Genomic DNA, 26,318 nt, shown 5'->3' with positions numbered 1-26,318 from the left:
AACCACGCTGAGGCAGCGTCCCACATGCCACAACTAGAAGGACCCACAACGAAGAATATGCAACTATGTACTGGGGGGCTTTGGGGAGAAAAAGGAAAAAAATAAAAATCTTAAAAAAAAAATCCTTCTCTACTCAGAGACCAGAGAGATATTCTCCTGTTGTAGTCATATATTTTAAAGTTTTGCCTTTCATAGTTATGTGCCTAATAGTTCAATTGACTAGAAAGTAACAAGTACATATGTCATGCACTTAACATAATTTCAATATATTTAAAGCAAAAATTAACAAGAAGAAATCGATAAATCCACACACAAAGTAGGAGATTTTAACATCCCTCTTTCAGTAATAGAAGAATCAGATAATATTAACAAACTTGATCCAGTGACCACGTGTAGAACATTGCACCCAACACCCCAGAACATCCAACAGCCTCAGGACTTTCTTTGTAAACACACACAGGACACTGACCATATACTTCAGTCAGAAGGAAAATTTCAACAAATTTTAAAGGATTATAGTCACACAGGCCATATTCTTTGAGTGTAATGCATTTAAACCAAAAATCACTAACAACAAGATAACTAAATAACCACATGTACTTGGAAATTTTAAAATATTTTAAATAACCATGGATCAAATAACTCCTATTGGAAATCTGAAAATATTTTGAATCGAACGATAATAAAAAATATCTCAAAAACTGTGGCACACAGTTTAAAGGAAATTTATAGCCTTATGTGCACATATTAGAAAAACAAAGGAGGAAAATCAGTCATCTCTTTCAAGAAATTAGAAAAAGAACAACAATTTAAAACCAAGGAAATTGTAAGAGCAGAAACTAATAATATAGAAAAGAAATATATGAGTATCAACGAAGCCAGAAGTTTGTTCTTTGAAAAGGCTAATAAAATGGAAAAACCTCTGGTGAGGCCAAGAAATAAATAGAAGGCATAAATAACTAGTATCAAAAATGAAAAAGGAATCATTGCTACAGAGCCTGCAGACATTAAAAAAGATAATAAAAGGTTTTATGGACAGCTTTATATCAATATTTTTGAAATTTTAGATTAAATGGACCAAACAGCAGAAAAATATAGTTTATCAAAACTCGTGTGTGTGTGGGGCAGGGGGCAGAGATGAAACTGTAAAAGAAAAACATAATTTTGAGAAATCAGGAAATTTGAACACTGGTAATATTTGACTGTATTAAATTATTATTTTCTTAAGAGTGATACTGGTATTGTGGTTATGTTTTTTCAAAAGTCCTCATCTTTTAGAGAGTCCAACTGAAACACTTATAGATGAAATGATAAAATGAGTTTTGCTTCAAAATAATACTTGATGCTACAGAACGTGCGCCCATGCCCGTACAACACAGCACACTAACTTTGTTAATACTTAGGGTTTAAAATTTACAAGCATGACTGACCCTTCTCCGACGTATGGGGGGAAAAACTAAAAGGCCTCTCCACTCCCCCACAAGTCGGTCCACTCTGTGCGGTAGTAACCGGATCCCTCTTCCTCCTGCCTCAGGCTTTTCCCGCCCATTACCCTGAGAGCCAATCATCGAGCTCGGCTTCAGACCTGGGACCAATCAGCGATCTCTGCTATGGCCCCTCCCCCACGTCCATGGGTACAAGGCGGCGCCATGTTTCAAGGGCAGCGGGGTTGGTTCTGCGGCAGCGTCAGCCATGCCCTGAGGCAGTTCTGGGGTAGGAAGCTTGGTGGAAGCGGCGGGTGAGGTGGTGAGGTGGTGAGGGAAGCACCCCTCCTCCCTCTGGTGCCTTGGCCCCAGGGTACTCGCTAGTCTCATCCTGTGCTCTTGCCTCCACAGTGGCCGAAGGGGGGACCATCAGTGACCCGAGGGCCGCCGACTTCCTGTTCAGCTGTGATGCCTCCCACCCAGACACGCTGAGGTACCCGAAGGCCACCTTGCAGAGCATGCTGGGTCACCATGAGCCAAGAGTTGGAGATGGAAGTTGGAGTCCACTAATAAATATTGATGATAGGAAGGGACTGGAAACCAGCAAGTTTTCAGTCCTAGATTGGGGGGTGGGGGTAGGGGAGGGGGGTGTAACCTTTTTCCTCTCCTTTCTGCCATGATGGTATGGCCTCCCATCTGGTCCTCAAGTCTCTTCCTGAGTTCCAATCGTGTGTTTCCAGCTGTCTCTCCCACAACGCCACGTGGCGCCTTGTGGACGTGTGTTTAAACCCAATCCCCTGATTGCCTCTCCTACCTGCACCAGATCGTGTGTTCTCAAACTTCACGTCCTCGTAGTTTCTTTTGAATAGAACCCCTGCCAAACACCATGGATTGTACCCCTGTATGTTCTTCATAGTCACTGCCACTTAGTACACACCCTAATTACCTCTTGCCAGGGCTGTCACAGGACCTTTCTGAGAGATTACTCTGCCTCCAGTCTGTCCACCTGCCATCCCCCTTCACCTTGCTGTCCGATTTCATTTACAGCTGAGGTCTAATCACCACCCTGGCTGCCCCCCTCCCCGTCCCCATACTCCCCAGTCTCCTGATTACCTCACAGATAATTCTTTCTACTTCCCTTCATTTGTTCTTTTTTTTCTTTTTGAAAGGTTGAATACATTCCTGTTTGTTTCATAACTGAAAATATTTACTTTCTTTCTCCTAGAATATATCAGAGCCTTGATTACATAGAAGATAATGCCACAATTTTTCATGCCTACTATCTCTCTGCAGTCGCTAACGCTGAAATAAAGAACTCGGTGGCTTTAGGTCATTTCATTCTTCCTCCTGCGTGCCTGCAAAAAGGTTAGCAAAGATGGTTCGTGCAAGCTCTGTTAGAAAGCCAGATCCAGCTAGGTCACCAACTTTACTGATCTCTGTTCTCAGTCAGAGATTTTTTGTTTTTTTATCTTTTAATATAAGTGGAAAAGCATGGACTTTGGAACAGATTGTCGTAGGTGTATATTCTAGCTTCATTTGTTTATCCTGCCTTCACGCATTCACCGAGCTCCTGCTGTGTGCCAGGTTTCAACCCAGGTGCTGCAGATTCAGCGGTGAATATCACAGGTGCAGATCTTGCCCTCACAGTGCCCACTGGCTAGGATCCAACACTTACTAGTTTGGTGACCTTTTAGCAACTTCTTTCAAGTCGTTTTGAGGGTAAAATGAGATAATATATTAAGTAGTTTGACATGTGAGCATTCAGTAAATGTTCTTTGCTGGTTTTGGAATTCTTCATTATTTTTCCGAAAATTTTTTCTGATACAAGATTCATTACGATAATAAACCCATATATTTGTATTGTTCTTTATGCTTTTAAAAGTACTTTCACATTTATTATTTCAGTAACCCTGTGAAGTAAAGGGCAAGTAAATAAACTGCTTCTGAGATTGGTTGTTTTCGTTTTCGCTGCTTGGAAACACCCTTTCTTATCCTGTTCTGTTCAAATTCTACCTGTTTTTTATGGGCTAACTTTAAATATCCATTTTTGTAGGTCTTGCATTATTATCCAGTTCTTGATGTATATATCTTAATGTGTATGTGTCCATCCTTAGAAAGACAGATTGAAGCTCGTACAGTTCCCAGTGAGCAGATATTTTTTAAAAAACAAAAAAAACTTGAGAAAGATTTCTATACAAAAACTTTGGAAACCCCAAAGATTGGGTTCCTTCCATAGTTGATGTCCTAGTCAGACCTAGTTATAACTTATAACAGTAAACTGTTTTAAATGGTTATGCAAATAAATTAATGACTGCATAGGAGAATTGATTTATTAAAAAACTGTGCCAATCAGTGAATATCCACCTTCAAGGAGCTTATATTGTAGAATGACTGTCTGATCTGATTTTTTTTTTTTTTTGGTGAGGAAGACTGGCCCTGAGCTAATATCTGTTGTCAGTCTTCCTCTTTTTGCTTGAAGAAGATTGTTGCTGAGCTAAAATCTGTGGCAATATTTCTCTATATTTTGTATGTGGGACGCCACCACAGCATGGCTTGATGAGCAGTTTGCACATCTGCACCCAGCGTATGGGCTGGTGAACTCTGGGCCACGAAAGCAGAGTGTTCGAACTTAACCACTAACCACCGGTCTCGCCTCCTATCTGATCTGATTTCAAGTGATCATTCCTATTCTGTCTTTGAGTTTAGTATCTCACATTAAAATGTATTTAAATTTTTAAAAAGTCTGTTTCAAATGAAAACATATTCCTTTTTAAAAATGAAAAGTGTACATTATTGTCCATCTAGACTAGTGTTATCTAGAAGTGTGAGACACAAATTAATTTTAATTAATTTTAATTAATTGCATATTAATTTTAAATTTTCTAGTAGCCACATTAAAAAGAATAAAAAGAAATAGGTGAAATTAATTTTAAGAATATATTTTAAGAATGAATATATTTTAAGAATAGGTTTATATAAATTATTATTTCAGTATATGACCAGCATAAAAATTATTGCAATATTTTACATTCTTTTTTTGATACTAAGTCTTTGAAATCCAGTGCTTATTTTATACTTGGAGCACATCTCAATTTGGACCAGCCACACATTTCAATATGGTACCCACATGTAGCTAGTCTAGGGGCTACTATATTGGACATCATAGGTCTAAAGAAATGTTACCTTCTTGTCCTTGAATGGGCTACTCTGGGGACTTTTGAGATCATTGAGCTAGGATGATGACATAGTCCTTTGACATGCTGGGCCTTAGAGAATTCCTTGAATGACCATGCCTACTAGACATGTTGCTCTTCCATGCTTCTTTTACAAGGTATATTATTAAATTCTTGAGAACCTCTACTCTACAAATTCAGGAATTTTATACCTTTTATTTTGACTGAACAATTGTCTTCTTTAGTAAAACTTGGCCTAAAGGCGCTGACATCTAATGAAGATATACATTCCAGCGAAAAAAGTTTACAACGATTCTCATAATGCATTGCAATCATCTGGGGAGTTTGTTAGCAATGCAAATTCCTGAGCTCCTCCCCAATAATCTGATTCAATAGGAATCTGCATTTTAAACAAGTATTTTAGTTGCTTTTGATGCAAGTGGAATAACACTGGCCTAGAAATTTCAGACTTCAAGCAAAACTCAGAAAATTCTACAGTTACTTTAAAAAAAATAGTATTGGATTTGTTTTTCTTACCACAGAAATAAGAAGAAAAATTGGTAGTTTTATTTGGGAACAAGACCAGCATTTTCTAATAGAAAAGGTAAGAGTAAATTAAGGTACTTTATTAGAATCCACAGTTTAAAAAATTTTTGAAAGCAATGTAATCTTAAAAATGTTTACTTGTGACATGTTAACACCAATGATCCAGATTAAGGAATTTAAAGGGCATGCTTTTATTGAACATCGTCTAGTTCAACATTGTTTTTACAATAGTACATGAGTAAAACTGAGATATTTTTGTATGAATAAAATTATTCACATAAAAAATTTGAACATTTGCTTCTGTCAGTGATATTAAGGGAGTAATAGGTGCACAGTATTTACCAGTTCTTTACTACCGGTGTAAGATTCTGATTAATTAATTCCTGTGTTATGCCATTTGTTAAATGTTTTGAATAACACCCCTTAACAAATGTATACAATACTGAAAACTGTTTTACAGCTTTTGCCATCCTGCCTCAAATTTCCCTATGCTTTTAACTTACTTCAAAATCTTTATGCATAGCCAAATTTAAGATAATTTGAACATCAAAAAGAATAATTAGGGGCTGGCCCCGTGGTGCAGTGGTTAAGCTCACACGTTCCCCTTCAGTGGGCCAGGGTCTGCCAGTTCAGATCCCCAGTGTGGACATGGCACCGCTTGACAAGCCATGCTGTGGCAGGCGTCCCACATATAAAGTAGAGGAAGATGGGCACAGATGTTAGCTCAGGGCCAGTCTTCCTCAGCAAAAAGAGGAGGCTTGGCAGCAGATGTTAGCTCAGGGCTAATCTTCCTCAAAAAAAAAAAAAAAAAGAAGAAGAATGACAGTAATGGATTACAATACATTGAATTAAAAAGAATCAATGATTCCATAGTGATACTCCAAAAGTACAAAGAAAGAAGAAAAAGAACAGGAGGAAGGACGGGTGGAAAAAAGGTGGGAAGAAAGGAAGGCAGAAAGAAGGGATGGAAGGAAGGAAAAGTTGAGATAAGGGAAATTTTCCTTACAAAATAGCAACTAATAAATATAGAAAGGATGATAGAATAGAAAATCACCCTCCTACCATCCCCCATAAAATAATTGACTTAGGCAAGGATCATAATAGATATTAAAACCATGTTCTCAAATTATCACCCCACAGATTACTTACTAATTACCAGGGTAAGGAATGTACCTTTACAATGGAGAGATCTGGCAGACATCACCTTAACCAACTGATCAGATTTAGCATCACCAATACTAGAACAACTTGGTGTGATAAAATAAAAAGTACACAATATTATCTATGTAGTGTTCTTGTTCAAAATGCTTAACCTGAATCTAATTATAAGTAAACATTCAGACAATTCCAGAATATGTGACATAGCAAAAACAACTAATTGGCTTAGACTCTTTTAAATGATGTCATAAAAAACAAAAAGAAAGATTGTTCTAGATTAAGAGACATAACAACCAAATGTGATGTATAAACCTTGATTGGATCCTTGAGTTTTTAGAGTAAAATTTAAAAAAACATTTTGAGAACAATGAGGAAAATTTAAATATGTACTGTATATTAGGTGATATTAATGTTAATTTTCTTAAGTGTGTAGTGGTATTATAAAGATAAAAGAATTTTTTTTAGAAAATGCCTGGTAAAGATTAAGGAGTGAAATCTCATAATATCTGCAAATATTTTTAAATGGTCCAGCAAAAATAAAAAGTGAGAAAGAGAGGGCATGCATAAGTGGTAAAAATATTAAGACTTTGTGAATCTAGGCAAAAGTTATATAGTACTTACTGTATTATTCTTTAACTTTTCGGTAAATTTGAAATTTTTCAAAATAAAAAGTTAGGGAGAAAATCTTTAAAATAGTCTAAAGCCAAGGAATTAACTTATACATTTTGTATTCCTCTCATTAATTTGTTTTTTTCTTCCCAAAGTATCATCTTCTGAAAATAATATTTCCTTTCGTATCTTTGGCTATGTTGTACCAAGGACCAAAATATCTAATCCTTGACTTGTCACACTGTTTCTAGGGACATGAGTGGTGATAGAATAGTTATTATTTAACAATAGTTATTGAATATATTGGAACTTTAGAGCTAAAAAGGTCCTTAAAGATCGTTAATTTAAGCATTCAGCTTTAGAAATGAGAAAACTGAGGTAAAGAGAGGGTGAAGACCTGTCTTAGTTCCCATAGCCAGCTATTAGCAAGGAGGAACCGAATTTTCTCAGCTCCAACCCAATCCAATGATTTTTCTATTAAAAAATTAGTGGAACATATCTGTATTGACTGTTGACTCTAGAAATTGTATGGTGATATGATAAAAGATTTTGTTAGTTCTTTCAAAATATTGATTAATATTGAATATTAGCCAATTATAATAATGTAACCAACGGTTATATACGTAGAAGGAACTTCATTGAATGGCAACAACAAGGGTAAATCTGGAAAGTAATTTGGGGAACATTATTATTGTTTGGAGTGGATTTGTGACCCAAATACAGAAATCTTTTAATGGCATATTAAGCAAATATATTATGTGATAGACACCAGTATCTGAGTCACTTTCACATAGTCTTTTGGAAAAGCTTAATATACATTTAGTTCTTTCATAAATCCATAGCTAAATACTCCACTTTAGTTTTGAAGGGGAAACGTAATTTCTTCAGCTTACTTTGTATTTTTGATTTGTAGCTCACAGGAAGCCTAGGAATCTTCAAGTCAAGAATTTTAAGAAAATTCAAATTAATAACATTTTTTTGGTATCCTCCTTTTTTTACTTATTTATTTTTTTTTTTAAAGATTTTATTTTTTCCTTTTTCTCCCCAGAGCCCCCCGGTACATAGTTGTGTATTCTTCGTTGTGGGTTCTTCTAGTTGTGGCATGTGGGACGCTGCCTCAGCATGGTCTGATGAGCAGTGCCATGTCCGCGCTCAGGATTCGAACCAATGAAACACTGGGCCGCCTGCAGCGGAGCGCGTGAACTTAACCACTCAGCCACGGGGCCAGCCCCAGTATCCTCCTTTTTTTAAAACTAAAAAGTAATATGACCACATGAGGGCAAATTTCAAAAATTGAAAAGAGAATCAAATCAGTCAAAGTTTTACTGTCTAGTATAACCACAGCTGATATTGTAAAAGTTCTGGTCTTTCTTTATCTCTAAAAATACATAGTATAATTTTGTGTGTGTGTACAAAATTGTGTTTTTCCCGCCAAACTAGAGTGAATGCACTAAGTATATGAATGTTTTTATGACTTTTGATATATATTGCCAATTTGCTGTTTTGCTTTTTTTAAAATTAAAGTCACATAGGTTTATAACATTATATAAATTTCAGGTGTACATCATTATACTTTGACTTCTGTATAGACTGCATCGTGTTCACCACCAAAAGTCTAGTGGCCATCCATCACTGTACACGTGGGCCCTTTACCTCTTTCACCCTCTCCCTATCCCTTTCCCCCCTGGAGAGGATGTGGAGAAAAAGGAATCTTTGTACACTGCTGATGGGAATGTAAATTGGTGGAGCCGTTATGGAAAACAGTATGGAGTTTCCTCAAAAAATTAAAAATAGAAATACCATATGACCAGCTCTTCCACTTCTGGATATTTATCCAAAGAACATGAAAATACTAATTTGAAAAGACACATGCACCCCTATGTTCATCACAGCATTATTCACAATAGCTAAGACATGGAAGCAACCAAAGTGCCCATCCACAGATGAATAGATAAAGAAGATGTGGTATATATATACATTGGAATGCTTTTTTGCCTTTTTAAAAAACATTATTGATTGAATTATTGGTGTGCTGATTTTTTAAAATGTGATTTCTTTTGCTATCCACAGCATGATGAAGTAACACCAAATGAAATAAAGGCCCTTGGAGAAAGCAGTAAACTAGCAACAGATCACGAAAAAGAATTATCCAAAAGGTATTGAATTTGTATACTTCGTTGATATTCAATTCAGTGTAGACATCTTTGAGTGCTGTGTGTTTATCTCATTTAATTTTTTTTTTTGAGGAAGATTAGCCCTGAGCTAACTACTGCCAACCCTCCTCTTTTTGCTGAGGAAGACTGACCCTGAGCTCACATCCATACCCATCTTCCTCCACTTTACACGTGGGACGGCTACCACGGCATGGCTTTTGCCAAGTGGTGCCATGTCCGCACCCAGGATCCGAACTGGTGAACCCCGGGCCGCCGAGAAGCTCAACGTGCAAACTTAACTGCAGCACCACCGGGCCAGCCCTTCATTTAATTTTCACAGTCTTCTTATGAGATTGATATTATCGTTATCACCATTGCCATTTTACAGAAAAAGAGATCTATGATTAGAGAGATTAAGTAATTTGGCCAAAGTCATAAAACTTTTATTAAGTGGAGAGAAGCAGGCTTTGAACTGGGTCTAATTCCAGAGCCCATGCATTTAACTACTATGCTAGACTATCCTTGCAGAAAAGAATAGAGAATATTATGTATATTATGATTAGTTACACTATTTTTAAAATATGTGAATTTTTAAATAAGGAAATATACTAAATATTAGCAGTAGTTTTATTAGGATTGGAAGATCTAAGTGATTTCCTCTTTTCCAAATTGTAATGTAGTTATTTTGGTTTAAGGAATTAAATTTAAAAAGACTTGCCATTTGTTAGGGCCAATCTATGAGAAGTCCCCTTGTTCCAGGCTTATTCATTGTCTAGTCATAAGTCTATATTTTCCAGTTCAGTAGTTTTCAAATATTCGTAGGGAGCATTAGTTATTCAAAAGTCTGGTATTTACTGCTGAAATAACAGTGATCAAATAGTGGGTGTTTTTCTTTGATATAAAAGTTAATGGGTTTAACTTATATAGTTTTTTCAATTTTTTTTTAAAGATTTTATTTTTTTCCTTTTTCTCCCCAAAGCCCCCCAGTACATAGTTGTGTATTCTTCTTTGTGGGTCTTTCTAGTTGTAGCATGTGGGATGCCGCCTCAGCGTGGTTTGATGAGCGGTGCCATGTCCACGCCCAGGATTCGAACCAAGGAAACACTGGGCCGCCTACAGCGGAGTGTGCGAACTTAACCACTCGGCCACGAGGCCAGCCCCCAGTTTTTTCAATTTTAAGTTTTTCTCCAAAAATTTTTTCTTATATCTTTTGTGAATACTATTTGGTTTGTTATGATTTGCTGTGAGTTATCTGATTTAACACAAAGTTGTGTATTTAATTATTTTAAGTTTAGTAAACCATTGCTTCATGGTCCTGTGACTTGTAGATATTCTACCACTTAAGTTTGAGAATCCATATTCTAGGTCTTTGGGGTCTCTATGTATAGCACTCCTTGGACCTTACTTGTTATGCTTTTTGAGATAAGAAAGTGGTAAGGAGAGGATGGAAAAAAAGAGAATGGAAGAGGTGAGACCATGAAGATATTCTTAAGGGATTAAAAGAGGAGAAAATGGTTATCTTAAGTGACCTTGAAGAGAAGACTTGGAAATAGAAAATAAAAAGTAACTTCCAGTGATTTACTTGACTAGAAAAGATAGCAGGTGTATAAACTCTTTAAGAAATGGTTGTCCTGCAAAACACAGAAGCCATAAAGGAAAAGATTGAGAAATATGACTACCAAAAATATTTTAAACTTGTACATGGCAATAAAAATACCACAAACCAAGTCAAAAGAAAAATATACACTGGGGAAAACATTTGACAAAGGTTAGTTTCATTAATATGCAAAGAAGGCATACAAATCTGGGGAAAATATATCCAATCCAATAACAACAAGAAAACTAGCCAAAAGATACAAATAGAGACCTTAGGTAGGTGTCTGCCTAGAGCTTTTTCTTTGTAGAACCACCAGAGGGTGCAGTGTGAACATAGATAAAATATGCTTTGACGCTCTCATGAAGCATTTATTTTGTTGGCATACTACTAGTGATATTGAACACTAAGAGGTGAACTAATTATTGAACACTTGCTAAACACAAGACACTTGTGAGCTAAGCAGTTTACAGTATTTCATTTGGTTTTCACACCTTTATGAGATAGATAATTACTACTAGCCCCATTTTTACAATTGAGAAAACAGCTTCAGAGAGCTAAATAATTCACCCAGTATTACTTAAGTAGTGAACCTGAATTTGAAACCAAGTCTAGCTGATCTAGAGTCCAAACTCTTAATCACTGCACTGTTTTCCCTTCCCAATATGTTCCCCAGTCTTCTTAAAATTGCGTGAATTTTTGTTTTTCTTGTTTTTAATTATTTTATTATAAATGTAATGCATGTAATTTGTTAAAATGGAAAATACAGAAAGAATAAAGAAAATTTAAATTATAAGCAACCCCACCACTCGGAGATAACCACCATCAACATTAATACCTTTCTTGCTAGTTTTATACAAATACACACATTAAATAAAGTTGAGGTTAGACCACATATATGGTCTGTCTCTTGATTTCCCATTTAGTATTCTCTAGGCAGTTCCCCATTTTGAAAAACTTTATTTGATATTTTAATTTGCAATGGCTGTATATGGTATTTCATCTTATTGTTTGTTTAACCAACTTCCTTTTAAAAAATATATTTTAATTGTTTACAATTGGTTACTCTTGTGGCACCTTCATAAAAATCTTTTTAAAAATAAATCTTTCTCTACTTTTTGATAATTTTCTTAATGTAAATTCTCAGATGTGGAATTTCCCTCTCTTTACCTCAGTTTTTTTCATTTCTAAAACTGAATGATTAAATTAATGATCTATTAAATTAGCACAAGACTTCTTAATAATACTAATTGATGAGGATGCGATGAGACCAACACTGGTGGTAGTTTAAATTTGTACTTTTGTGGGAAGCAACTAACAATAGGCATCATAGCCTTTAAAAATATTAATATTTTGCTTCTTTTAAGATTATTCCTAGATTTTTTTTTCATTCTATTATAAATTTGCCTCCTATTAGATCTAACACATGGCTGTTCAAGTGAGTTTTAGAATTATTTTTTTCTTAAGCTCTAAAATCCCTTTGAAATTTTATGGAGAATTGTGTTAAACTTAAATTTGAGAAGAATTGTTGTCTTTATAATTTCAAATATTCCTATACAGGAGAATGCTTTTTGTTTTTCTTTGTTTTTCTTTTCTATATCTCAGTAAAGTTTCCTATTTTTCTACATATAGAATCATAAATTTCTTGTTATGGTTATTACTAGATTTTTATGAGTTTTGTTGCTGTTTTGGATGGGATAATTTTTTCCATTTTATTTTTTTATTAGTTATTGCTGTTAAACAGGAAAGTTTTGATTTGGGGGTATTTATATTATATCTACTGACCTGGAATCTTTAAGATTCTAAGAATGTTTCAGTTGATTCTCTTGCTTTGCAGGGTACACTGTCATATAGTTTGTAATAATGAGAGTATTCCTTCTTCCTTTTCACTAGATATGTCTTCCATTTTTTTCTCTCCCCTCCCACAACTCTGTTGCTTGGCCAGAAATTTTAGAACCATGATAAGTAATAATAATGATAATGGATATCCTTGTTGAGTCCCTGATTTCTCTGGGAACACTATTTTGCTTTATTTGTAGGTTGTCATCCTAACTGAGCTATAGTTTCTTTTAGAAAAGCTTATATGAAATCTAATTTTTAGACAAATTGAAAATAAAGCCTTTACTATCACTCAGTATGACTTGAGACTTTTTGGAAAATAATAAATTTAAGGATGACCTCAATTTTTGATTATTGAACTTTTTATTTTCACGTAATTGTATTATCTATTGGTTATACATAGTCTAAATATAGTACACATTGTTATCTGGCACAAGTAGAAAATAGGATATTTTAGTTGAAAGCTGCTTATAGTTAATTGTACTATACAACCATATTCAGAATAATTTAACTTTTTTGTGTGTGTGTAACTTAGAAGTCACTTCAAAATCTTAGTGTAGGGGGCCGGCCCGGTGGCACAGCAGTTAAGCGCGCGCGTTCCGCTTCCGCAGCCCGGGGTTCGCTGATTCTGATCCCGGGTGCGGACATGGCACCGGTTGGCAAGCCATGCTATGGTAGGCGTCCCACATATAAAGTAGAGGAAGATGGGCACGGATGTTAGCTCAGGGCCAGTCTTCCTCAGTGAAAAGAGGAGGATTGGCAGCAGTTAGCTCAGGGCTAATCTTCCTCAAAAAAAAAAAAAAAAAAAAAAATCTTAGTATACGTCATGGTTTTCCTAGACATCACTTTTTACTTATTTTGAAGTATGGAAGTACTAGTTAATAGAGTTCCAATTATTTGAACACTGAATAGCAGAAAATGCTGTGATCATTTAAAATAGAGTCTACTATGCTTTTCTTTTGGCATATTTAAGATTATATATGTATATATGTATTTTATCTAATTATAAAGTATTATTGAATTATTATGCTTTCAAGAATCTTGGGGAAAAGACCCAGGCCTCTATATACTCACTAGATATTTATTTTGTGAAGTGGCCAAGAAAAGCAAAAATATCTATACAGACCCTTGTAGTACTTATAAGCATGAAAGATGTTCACTCTTAACATTTTCACCCAATCAGACTAAAGTCTGATCAAAGAGCAATTAGATTACTATATATATTGCCTAGAATAATTTCTCATTTGTAAAACAACTCCAAAAAAACAAATAGAAATATGACTTTCTGTGTGTTTCATCTTACAGCACAGAAAAACGTTTTATAAGGACTCCAGTTGTAGAAAAGCAGATGTACTTCCCTCTTCAGAATTATCCAGTGAACAACATGGTAACAGGTAATTTAAAATAAAATTTAAAGTAAACCCAAGTAGGGAAGAAAAAAGGGAATATTTTGTGCAATAAAGCTGTTGTACTAGCCTAGCAAGTAGAGCCCCGTCTATTATATGTGCTAATAGAGGAGACATCTCACATTAAATAAATTAGTCTGCAGAATTGACCCAAAGATAGGCCCCATATTTTCTGTGTTAAAACGTTGGTCTATAGGTAGGGTCCCTGTTTATACAAGACAATCCCAGTTTATGCCTGTTGTCCTGGCTTCAGTTTTTACTCTCAGGTGGCCCAATTTGGAAGATAAATTATGTGGGTAACTCTAATCATGGTTCCCTTTGAGCATCTGATGCTTATTTGTTGAATCCTATGTTCATAGGCCCCTTTCCCTAAGCATACACACATACACACATAACATATGAATTTTACATATAATTTAAAGAGGCTCACATATGCCCAGAAGCCCATTCATGGATCACCCAAGTGTCCATGGTTTCCATACTTGGGGTTCCTAGTGCCCAACATAAAGAGAAGACAGCTAACTGAGGCTGACATTGAGAGGGTGGAACAAAGGGAACCAGCTGAAAAGTGGCCCCTGGGATTTGGATAGTGCTGAGCGAGGTGGATATTTGGATACTTTGATCTGGGTAATATTCATAAGGTCACAGATAATTTTAAAAATAGAGGTTTTTAAAAAATAGTTTTTAAAACACAGCAATTTAAGAAGCATAGGTTTTTGAAATTGCATTTAAAAAATAATTTGTATATTTATCATTTTCTCTTTACTTAGCAGTGTCAAAACTACCTCTTACAACTAGTCCACAAATTCCCAGATGTCTTCTCTCATGTTACTATCGCTTCTAACCATTCTGTCTCTCCATTTGTTTTACTATTTTTTTCTTATGTTCATTTGAGCAATATAAAATAGTCTTTAGAAAAGTACTTTTTTAAAAAGAACTTCCAATGTGTAGTTTGGAGCTGAGTCTTGAAGACATCAAAGAAAACTGCTACCCAGCTATCATAATAGAAAAGTCAATTCTGGGAATCTTAGGAGCAATTGTGGACTGCAAAAGACAATGAACTAAATAGAAATACTTAAATTCTAAGATTGGAAGCAGCTGGCTGCTGCCCAGATTTACCCCAAAGCCTAAACATTCAGATAAAATGTAGGTACCTTAAACCATGGTTATGGTATATCACTGGTATTGATTTTGCTCAGGCAACTCCATCAGGTACTAAATGTCTCATTTTCATTTGGACTTACCAAGTTTTTGATAACATATTGAAAAGATCAATGATAAATATTAAAATCAGCCATACAATAAAGACAAATGCTTAGATTTGGACATGTAACAATGCTGCTCTATGTTTCATTGCTGTCTGACTGTTAAAAAAAATGACAGTGTTATATAAACAAACTAAAAAGAACTGTAAAAATAATTAGTCGGAATTTTTAAAGTATAATTTTAACCTATGGTAATCTTTTGTTGATTTTATTGGTAGAACTAAAGTAAAATTTTCTGATTTCTTTATTTGCTTAACTGAATATTTTCTTTATCTTTCTACATTAAATTTTTAAATAGCACTTTCTTGGAAGAAAGCTTCATTTTTTAGAGATAATTCATTTGTCTTTAATTTTGATGTGAAGTGACAAGTACTTTGTTTTTTAATTTTAATTTAATTTTTTTTTTGAGGAAGACTAGCCCTAAGCTAACATCTGCCAATCCTCCTCTTTGTTTACCGAGGAAGACTGGCCCTGAGCTAACATCCGTGCCCATCTTCCTCTATTTTATATGTGGGACACCTACCGCAGTATGGCTTGCCAAGCAGTGCCATGTCTGCACCCGGGATCCAAACCAGCAAACTCCTGGCCACCGAAGCAGAAGGTGCACACTTAACCGCTGAGCCACTGGGCCGGCCCCTCGTTTTTTTATCATACCCATCTGCTTGTACGGGAAGGAGTAACTTCTTGCTGGGAAAATCAGCTTGTGTTAATCAAAAATGTAGTCATGACAGTTGTAATTTAGGCAGTGGTATCAATTTTTGTGACTACAACTTGACTCTTCCTCAAAATGGGCTGGGTTCAACTCAATGAATGTTAAATCTCTTAAAATAAAACTGATTGGTTGGTTTGTTGTAGAAAATACAAGTTGGAGCTATACCCTAGAACAGGGTTCCTCGGTCCTGGAATTATTGGCATTTTAGGCCAGATAATTCTTTGTTGGAGAGGGTGACTCTGGCCTCTGCCCACTAGATGCCAGTAGCATCCCATTTAGCCCTCCCACTTTGTGACAACCAAAAATATTTCCAGGTATTGCCAGATGTCCCATAAAATATCAAAGGATTTTTTTTTTATCTGTTTTTCGCTTTTGGCTGGAATTAACTGCTCTCAGTCTGATGTTACTAGTAATCACCCATGATAAGAAGTTCTGATTGACAGGTACATGTGTGATTAATAAAAGAAAAAAATTACTACTGATTATAAATATCTTGCAGTCAAAAATTTCAAACCAAAAAGTTCTGGTAATTAAAAGTTTGGGAACCTATGATAGATACTGTATTAGTTATCTATTGCTGTGTAACAAATTTCTCCAAAACTTAGCAGGTTAAAACAATGAACGTTTACTATTTCGTAGTTTTTGAGGGCCAGGAATCCAGGAGCATGTTAATTGGATACTTCTGTCTCAGCATTCTTCATAGGTTGCATTCAGGTTGTCAGCAAGGCTGCAGTTATTTCAAGGCACAACTGGGACTGGAAAATCCATTTCAAAACTCATTCATGTGGTTGTTGACAGGCCTTGGGTCTTTGCTGGGTTTTGGCCAAAGGCTTCAAGTTCTCACCAATTGGGCCTCTCCATGAGGCCTGTTCACAACATGGTAGCTTGTTTTCGTCAGAGTGAGAAATGCAAGAGAGAAAAAGAGTGTGCCCAAGACAGAAGCCACTGTCTTTTTTATATCTACTCTCAGAAGTGACCATACTATGGCTTCTGCTATGTGCTATTGGTCAGCTAGACCAACACAAGTACAAAGTGGGAGGAGACTGCACCAATTTGTGAATACCGGGAGATAGGGATCACTCAGGGCTATCTGGGAGACTGGCTAGTACAGACATATACGGAATTGTTCCCCCAAGAATGCCCTTCCTAGGAACTCTCTTTTCTTCCTCCTAGTTCATCTGGATTACATGGGAACAATCATTTTCTGAAACATGAGCTTGCTCCTCATCCCCAACAGTTGCTTTGGGAGTGAACACCTGATTTGAGCTGGGCCACTCACAGCTCTTTCTGTGGATTTTTAGACATGGAATGCAGCAAGTTAAATCATTCTTATCCAGGGGACCATAGCCCTAAAACATGAAACTTAGGAGTTATCAGTGGCCATGTTTTCTAACCCTAAAGAAAGCCAACTTGCCTCAAGAGAGGAAAATGAAACTAACGTGCAGAGAAAAACTGGAGAACAGGGAGATGGCCATGAGAACGGGTTCTAGTTACTTCTGAGGCCCAGCAATATGTCTGCCTTCCTCACCTCTTGGTTGATACGGCACTGTCCTTCCAGTAAACTCCCCTTTTGTTTAAGCAGGTTTAAATTGGGAGTCTGTCAACTTCAGCCTGCAGTCCTAACTACTTCAAACTGCCACAATAATCCATTTCTGATGCATAAATGTCCTATCCTTCTTATACTTACAGGAATATTTTTATTAATGTAGTAATTATTATTTTTTTTTTAAAGATTTTATTTTTTTCTTTTTCTCCCCAAAGCCCCCCAGTACATAGTTGTATATTCTTCGTTGTGGGTCCTTCTAGTTGTGGCATGTGGGACACTGCCTCAGCGTTGCTTGATGAGCAGTGCCATGTCCGTGCCCAGGATTCGAACCAACGAAACACTGGGCTGCCTGCAGCAGAGCACACGAACTTAACCACTTGGCCACAGGGCCAGCCCCTGTAGTAATTATTTTTAAAATTATTACCCTCACACATATCTTTAGAAACTTCACATAGTGTATATGTACAATTAACGAAAGATTAATATTTTTCTGCACTAGTTTATTTTACACAGAAACCTAGCCTTTAGGCAAAGATCATGAACCATATGGAGTATAGTAATAGTGCTTCAAGAGATTTTTCTGAAGTAAATGACTATAATTAAAATATCTTTAAAGATACTAATCAATTTTATATAATTAGATTCAGTTAATTTATTAACTGTCGATTTATTATCTATTATTAGAAACAATCAAACTATATCCATAGATGTCCTTTTGATGGTGGTTCTAAATTCAATCAGCCTTGAGTTCTACCAGAATTTTTTTCATATAATATTTACTTTCAAATTAGGTTTCAATTTTAGTATAAACCACAAGCACATTACACATAAAATATAATCACTCAGATAAGCAATTGCTATCAAGGTAATATTGCTTAAAGTCATTGGGTCCTTGAGCTCTCCTCATTCTAGGTGTTCTTTCTGATACTCATATCTGTTTCAGATTATTAGTGAAATCAAAATTTCTCACACCCATAACCTTTGCTGACTAAGCAGCAATATTGACTTTCCCATTAATTTTTAATTAAAGAATGTTATCCCAGTGTTAGCAGTGCGGGAAAGTGTTGCCTACTCTACTAGGGAAGATGAGGTGTTGGTGCTGTTAGTAGCTTAGCTGGACAAATAATAGTTCTAAGTGATCACACTCTAAGTCAGGCACACTTACCAGTTATTTTGGTCCAGGTACTGTTATGTTCCATCCCTAACTTAGACATCACACTCTCAGTAGTCAAAGTGGCCAATCAAGTATCTGTGTTTTCAAAGGAGGTAGAAGGCTGGGGGGAGCGAAGAGGGGGAAGGAGGGTGTTCTCTGATGATTATCAAGTTTCAGAGAGAATCTTCTCACTGGTATTAGTTCTTATTTTTACTTCTTTTCTAAAAACATTCTTTAGAAATTTTAATTCTAATAAATCAAAGACACTGCAAAGTAGATAGTACTATAGGATTTCAAATATATATATTTTTTATTTTGTAGGTTATATATCAATTGATGCCATGAAGAAATTCCTTGGGGAGCTACATGACTTCATTCCTGGAAGCTCAGGATATTTGGCATACCATGTTCAAAATGAAATTAACATGTCTGCTATAAAAAACAAGTTGAAGAGAAAATGTTAAGTTAAATTGTCCTTATATCTGGGCATTTATTTTCTATTACCATAGGTTACAAAATATTACCAAAGGTGTGCATAATTTTAAATTCTCCTCTTTGGGACAGGGGGATGGGGAAATGGGGAAGAAGTCTTCTTTCTTTCTCAAAATGTGTCTTTAGGAAATTCAGAATCATTTTGGCTTTGTCTTTTGACATTTGAGCTGGACTTTTTCCCCAGCTTGTAACATTATGTCCACAAATTCTGAATGCACCGTTGTTATGGAGTAATTGTCATTGAAATATACTTCATAAGAAATCTCTCTCTTTCTCTCTCTGTCAGATGTTCTTTTTGCTTTGACATTCTATTATATATTTTTTTCTAGGGTCAATGCTGTGAATGCTAAGTTTTATGATTCTGGTCATCTTATTTTGATTTTAAAAAGTTAGAGTGCTATAGTTGAGTTCTGAAGTACTGTTTCTGGCTTGAAAAATATGGAGTAACACAGTTTAATAATTCTGACTTCATATGTGGACAGTTTCTGATAATAAATATATCAGAAGTGATTATAAACAAGTGTTATATCATCTGAAATGAACTCGCAAGGCACCTTAGAATCTCAGTGCTGGGAAGAACCTTAGAAAACTAGTCCAAGCCGTTGATTGTTTCTAATGAGGAAATGAAGGCCTTGAGAGGGTATCTTGCCTAGGATGACTAATTCGGGGCTGAACCATGGCTGGAACACAACTTCTTGATTTTCCAGGCCACTGCTTCCCCACTCTCCCACATGGCATATGCTGTAGCCTGTGTCAGATATAATGGACAGCAGATCTGCAGGGGAGACCCAGAAACAAGCCAACCTGCTTGTCTTGTCTTTTAAATAAGTTGAAATAGTATTGAGATGTAGTGATTTCAAGAAGGTAACCTCTTATCTTTATTCATATGGTCATGCTATATAGAATCTGGTACGTTTATTGCATTTTGGAGATTTGTAAATTATATATTACTTGTGAAGATAACGTCTTGTTAAAACTGTACTTTCTCCTTAGAAGTGCATGCCAGCTGTAGAATTATCTAAAGAAAATGCACTGTTTTTAGTGTTTGGATCATTTGGGTGTATGTGGGCCTTGGCCTTTCTCCCATGGCTCAAATTTCGTAATACAAAATTTTTAACAATAATCTCAGCATCAGCATTTGAAAGTTCTGTTTTTCCCATACGGTAACTTTTAACTTTTCCTTATTTATATTTATATTTGTATTTGTGCTTAAACTATCCTGAACTTGTAAATTAAAAAAAAAAAACCCTAAATGTTAATGATCTTTTCCTGAAATGTATTAAATATTATCTCTCCTGAACACTTTATCTTAGTTACATTCAGTTATTATGCCTCTTATATAGCAATCAAGCCTGTCTGTGGATCTTAAATTAATCGTTAAAAGGACTAAGTAAATGTACACCAAGTTGTGTACATTGAGATTTCTTGGGAGTGTTCAAGTATTTTTCTGATATATAGAGTATGCATGTGTTAACACAGTAAATAAAAAATACATCAAAACAAAAACGATTCTCAAACAAAAGGGATTATATCTTTAGGTATATATAAAAAGGCCAGATGTAATATTTATCCTTGAAATATTTCCAGAAGCAATAAAATCAGTTGATAACATAAGCCTTTCAGGAATTGGAAGCATATGAACAAATAAAATAGGCAAAGATAACTGTTTTGTTAAAAGGCTTTTGTCTTGATGGGAAGTGAAAAGCAGTATGATTTTACTTATTGCTCATTTAAGCTGTTTCTTTTTATTTGCTTTAGTGTAACTGACGGAAATTGCCTCTGGCCCTCATCTTATAAAAAACGTTCTCTCCACTTAAGAACTTTTGGTTATTTCTCTACCCTTTTGCAAAAAGGTCTCCTCTGGTGCTTTTTGCTATTAGGCATAATCATTCCTCATAATGTTTAATTTAGTGTTTAGTTCTTAGTTCATGTTATTTCTTTCATCCTTTGTGACCAGATTATTTTTCTTTCTAGCTTTTGGTAGGGTTTTATGTCATTAGATAAGTTTTGAGTCATCAGAAGAGTCTGCTAGTTATTTCTGAATGTCTGTTTCCCTTTCTCCCATGATGATAGAACCCCAAATTTCTATCTGGGCACATGCTACCTAGAATAAAGACTATTTTCTTAGTCTCAGTTGAAATTAAATATGGCTGTGTCACAACGTTTTGTTCAATGGATGCACAGCAGAAACGGCATCTAGGAACTTTTCTTAAAGACATCTGACATATACCCTTTGTCCCCTTTTCTTTCCACTCCCTTTCTTTCTATTTCTTTCCTCCTGTTGCTTGGAATGGGGATGTGATAGCTACCATTTGAACCATAAGAGCAAGAGCTGTACCCTTAGGTTGACAAAGCAGGAGACTGAAAGGAGCTGTACCCTTAGGTTGACTGAAAGAGGGCATTGTGGAGATATCTGCCATCCTAGCCCTGGCTTGCCTGCCTCTAGACTTTTATGTGGACAGAGAAATAAACTTCTGTTTTGTTTAAGGCACTGTATTTTGGGTCTCTTACTGCCAAACTAATCATAAGTGAGGCTTAAGAACAGGCTACTGACCTTGTTCTATGGGTGAGAATTGTGTGGAAGATATTAGTCCTTTACATCTGTAAAGTATTGACAGATCTGTGGTCTTGAATTTATATAGGTGACCTTAGGGACATCACATGTCTATTAGATTTATAGCAGTTTTAGTAAAAAGTTCTTTCAAATGGAGTGTTTGGTTACACTATTACTTAGAAGTGTGAAAAACTGCAAATAAACTCAGTTTAATAAATAAAAAGAATGACACCTTAAATCATATTGCATCAATTTAATAGAATAGCCTTTTTTTCTTTTTAATGGCTTTATTAAAGTATAATCACATACCATACAATTGATTCATTTAATGGGTACAAGTCAATGGTTTTTCTTTTCTTTTCTTTTTTCTTTTCTGTTTTTTTTTTTTTTTTTTAGGAAGATTAGCCCCGAGGTAACATCTGCTGCCAATCCTCCTCTTTTTGCTGAGGAAGGCTGGCCCTGAGCTAACATCCATGCCCATCTTCCTCTATTTTATATGTGGGACGCCTGCCACAGCATGGCTTGCCAAGCAGTGCCATGTCCGCACCCGGGATTCAAACTAGTGGCTGCCACCGAAGCAGAACATGCAAACTTAACTGCTGTGCTACCAGGCTGGCCCCTCAATGGTTTTTAGTATAGTGACAGAGTTGTGCAACTGTCACTTCAATCTGATTTAGAACATTTTCATCATCCCCAAAAGAAATCCCTTGCCCATTAGCAGTGACTGCCCATGCCCCTCCCCTACACCCTTAGCCCTAGGCAAACGCTAATCTACTTTCTGTCTCTATAAATTTGCCCGTTCTGGATATTTTATATGAATGAAATCATATAACACATGGTCTTTTCTGACAAGCTTCTTTCACTCTGCATAATGTATTTAGAGTTTATCCATTTTATATCATGTATCAGTACTTGATTCCGTTTTTTTAAATAAATTTTTTTAAGAAATTTTATTGTGCTGTTTGAAATACTAGTTATCTTGGGGGTTTTTTTGTGTATGTGTGAGGAAGATTTTCCCTGAGCTAACAGCCATTGCCAATCTTCTTTTCTTTTTTTTTTTTAACTCGAGGAAGATAAGCCCTGAGCCAACACCTGTGCCAGTCTTCCTCTATTTTTTGTATGTGGGATGCCTCCACAGCATGGCTGATGAGTGGGGCAGGTCCATGCCTGGGATATGGACCCATGAACCTAGGCTGCTGAAGTGAAGCATATGGAGCTTTATTCACTTAGCCATGGGGCTGCCCCCCCCCCTTTTTTTTTTGCTAAGGAAGATTCACGTCTGTGCCAATCTTCCTCTATTTTGTATGTGGGTCACCACCACACCATGGCTGACACAGCATGGTGTAGGTCTGTGCCCAGGATCCAACCCCACAAACCCAGGCTGCCGAAGTGGAGCATGCCAAACTTAACCACTATGCTACAGGGCCAGTCCTGACTTCATTCCTTTTTATTGCCAAGTAGTATTCCATTGTACAGACATACCACATTTTATTTGTCTATTCATCAATTGATGGACACTTGGGTTGTTTCCACTTTTTGGCTATTATGAATAATGCTGCTGTGATCATTTTGTGAACAAGTTTCATGTGGATGTATATTTTTGTTTCTCCTGGGTATATATCTAAGACTGGAATTACTGGGTCACATGGTAACTATGTTTAACACTTTGAGGAACAGCCAAACTGTTTTCCAAAGTAGCTCCATCATTTTTACATATCCACCAGTAATGTATAAGGGTTCTAATTTCTCCACATTCTCACCAACACTTGTTATTATCTGTCTTTTTGAATATAGCCATCCTAGTGAGTGTGAAGAGGCATCTCATTGTGGTTTTGATTTGCGTTTCCCTAATGACTACTGATGTTGAACGTTTTTTCACATGCTTTATTGGCTGTTTTTTATATCTTCCCTGGAGGAATGTCTATTGTAGGAGGAGGTCATTGAGAGGATGTGATTACTAGTTGACCTGTGAGCAAGACCTGGACAATCAGAGCCTCCTTATCCCCATTCCTGTCCTTGGAATGTGCATGCTGCCTGCTGTTCCCACAGTGGGAGCCGTCTTCAAGGACTCAGCCTTGAGAGAATGTGTTGTTGAGACCATCTGGATGGTATATGTGACTGAATCCACTTAAGGCCTCTACATAAACTTTTAAGATTCTCGTGGGTGGGTGTGGAGATCTTGTCTTGCAGCTACCTAACACAAGCCTCATATATAAGTTCCTTTGCTTGTTAAACCTGCCATCTACCAATCTGGAATGGTCTGCCTCTTTCTTTGGTCTCACCTTGCCCTCACCCCTCTAATGGGGTTTGTTCCTCTGACACCCTGTTGTGATTTTTTCCACCCTGCTCTTCTCTTTGGAGTCCATTTCATTTCGTTGTCCTAATTAGTCTTTTCACCACACCTCTTCTGTATTGTGTTTCTTCCTAATTTGTCAGATTTTTAAAAGCTGTTTCTTTCCCTCCTTCCATTCCCACCTATCCAAATCCTGTCCTACCTTCAAGCATCAACCTAAAGAACAAGTCTGCATGAAGCCTCTTTTGCAAGTCCCTGTTCTTGCCCTCCTCTCCACAGGACTCTTTATTCCACTTATAGCACTTAGGTTACTCGACCTAAAATTATAATTATTTGTGTATGCGTATCAAAAGCCCCCTATTAGATAGGTAGGGACTTGAGGGCAAGGATATTTCATGCTCATCTTTGCAGCAGACACAGCACCCAGCACAGTGCCTGGAACATGGGAGTTGTTCAGGAGGCATTTGTTGAATTGAAATCATGAGTATAAGACCCCCAGAGGATAAAGGCAAGTATTTTCCAGGCTGAGACTGACAGTGACCTCACTGGCTTCACCCTTTATCAGGAAATGGGTTGTATGGTGGTGCCCGATGAAACAAAAGCTTCCATAATACATGTTCATCAATCCTGTAAGAGTTGTCTCATTCATTTATTCAACAAACATTTATTGATGACTAAGAGCTAAACCTACAACAAAGAGAGATGACAGGGAGTAAGACAAATGCCGTTAAGGCATTAGTAATTTAGCTTGGGAGTGTGAAACATAAACATCTGACTGTAGGGCAAAGTTAAATAGGTGCTCTAATAAAATATAGACGAAATTCTCTGAGAGCGTTAGTCCTTGATTTCAGGAGGTGAAGGAAAAGGGAGATTGCAATAGATCAGGATGGTTCAGAGGAAGAGCATCTTTCTTTTTCTCAGTGAGCTCAACATCAGCATGACAACAAGGCCCTTGAACTTTCCTGGTCCACCTCTCAAATCCCTGCACCTGATGGGAAGGAGGAGGCAAGTCAAGTTACTCTAGCCCTGTGCTGTCTAAGACAGTAGCCATCAGCCAGATGTAGCTACTGGGCACTTAAAATGTGGCTAGTCTGAGTTGAGATGTGCATAAGTGTAAAATATGCACTGGATTATGAAGATTTAGTACAAAAGTAATTTTATATTGATTACATGTTAAACATAATATTTTGGATATATTGGTTTAAATAAAATATGTTTTTTTAAATAAAATATGTTTAAAGTTAATTTCACCTGTTTCCTTTTACTTTTTTAATGTGATAATTTAAAATTAGAGACGGGGCTTATATTATACTTCTGTTGGACAGTACTGTTCTACAGGTCGTTCCCCAGGTTCAGCGGGCCTCGAAAATTTGAAAGACACTTGAGGGAAACAGACGGGCTTTGATTCTGAACCAGGACCCAGGCCTGGTGGTATTTACCAGTGCTGACCTGGATCCAAACTCCCAGGGACTTCAGTCCTCACTTGGGTCTGGGCTGGGGCACAGTGAAGCCACAGATAGGAAACCTGGTTCTCTCCCTTCCGCATTTCCCTGTGACTCAGGCCATAGGGGCAAACGTGACAGTGAGTTGGTTTGTTTTCTGTTTCTTTCAAGCAGCTTCTGAATGGCAAAGATACGAGGGGCCCATCTGGTGGAGTCTTCCATAATAAGAGCTGGGCTTTTTTTTCTTCTTTGAGGAAGATTAGCCCTGAGCTAACATCTGCCACCAATCCTCCTCTTTTTGCTGAGGAAGACTAGCCCTGAGCTAACATCCCTGCCCATCTTCCTCTACTTTATATGTGGGACACCTGCCACAGCATGGCTTGACAAGCAGTACATAGGTCCACACCTGGGATCCCAACTGGCAAACCCTGGGCTGCTGAATCGGAATGTGTGAACTTAACCACTGCACCACCAGGTTGGTCCCTAATAACAGCTAGGCTTTTGATCATTAATCAGTTAGTATACTGTTTGCCCAGGGGCACTTATTATATCAAATTGTTGACTGATCTTTAAGATGTTAAAGATCGCATGTATTACTAAAATAAAACCTGAGACTGTGAGAATAACAAAGCCTTGGTGGAGGAGCTCCAGCCCCTGATAATACAGTAAAGCTGCCCATCTTGGCATCTGGGTCCCCAACTACCCTACTCTACCTTACTGCCCTCACCCTTTGCTTCTGATCTCTCACAACCCACTGACTAATGCTCTCAGATTCTGCCCAACCACCAATACCCTTAATACTCTCTCTCCTCCATGCCATGACTCTTTTTTTTTCTCTTGAGGAGGATTAGCCCTGAGCTAGCTGCTGCCAATCCTCCTCTTTTTTGCTGAGGAAGACTGACCCTGAGCTAACATCCATGCCCATCTTCCTCTACTTTATACATGGGACACCTACCACA

At 36.8% G+C, this 26,318-nt stretch overlaps 1 protein-coding gene across 1 annotated transcript; it reads left to right on the top strand.

The window, feature by feature from the left end:
• The first annotated feature begins 1,540 nt into the window (after nt 1–1,540).
• Nucleotides 1,541–22,572, top strand: TERB2 (telomere repeat binding bouquet formation protein 2). Its single transcript, XM_014733853.3, has 7 exons — nt 1,541–1,713; nt 1,836–1,917; nt 2,650–2,789; nt 5,140–5,201; nt 8,981–9,066; nt 13,802–13,890; nt 18,900–22,572. The coding sequence occupies exons 1-7, from the start codon at nt 1,611–1,613 to the stop codon at nt 19,040–19,042; spliced, it is 705 nt and encodes a 234-aa protein (XP_014589339.2). The 5' UTR covers nt 1,541–1,610; the 3' UTR covers nt 19,043–22,572.
• The last annotated feature ends 3,746 nt before the right edge of the window (nt 22,573–26,318 follow it).

This window comes from Equus caballus, chromosome 1 (genome assembly GCF_041296265.1).
Source record: "Equus caballus isolate H_3958 breed thoroughbred chromosome 1, TB-T2T, whole genome shotgun sequence".
NCBI lineage: Eukaryota > Metazoa > Chordata > Mammalia > Perissodactyla > Equidae > Equus > Equus caballus.
This window is presented reverse-complemented; position numbering and strand designations above follow the sequence as displayed.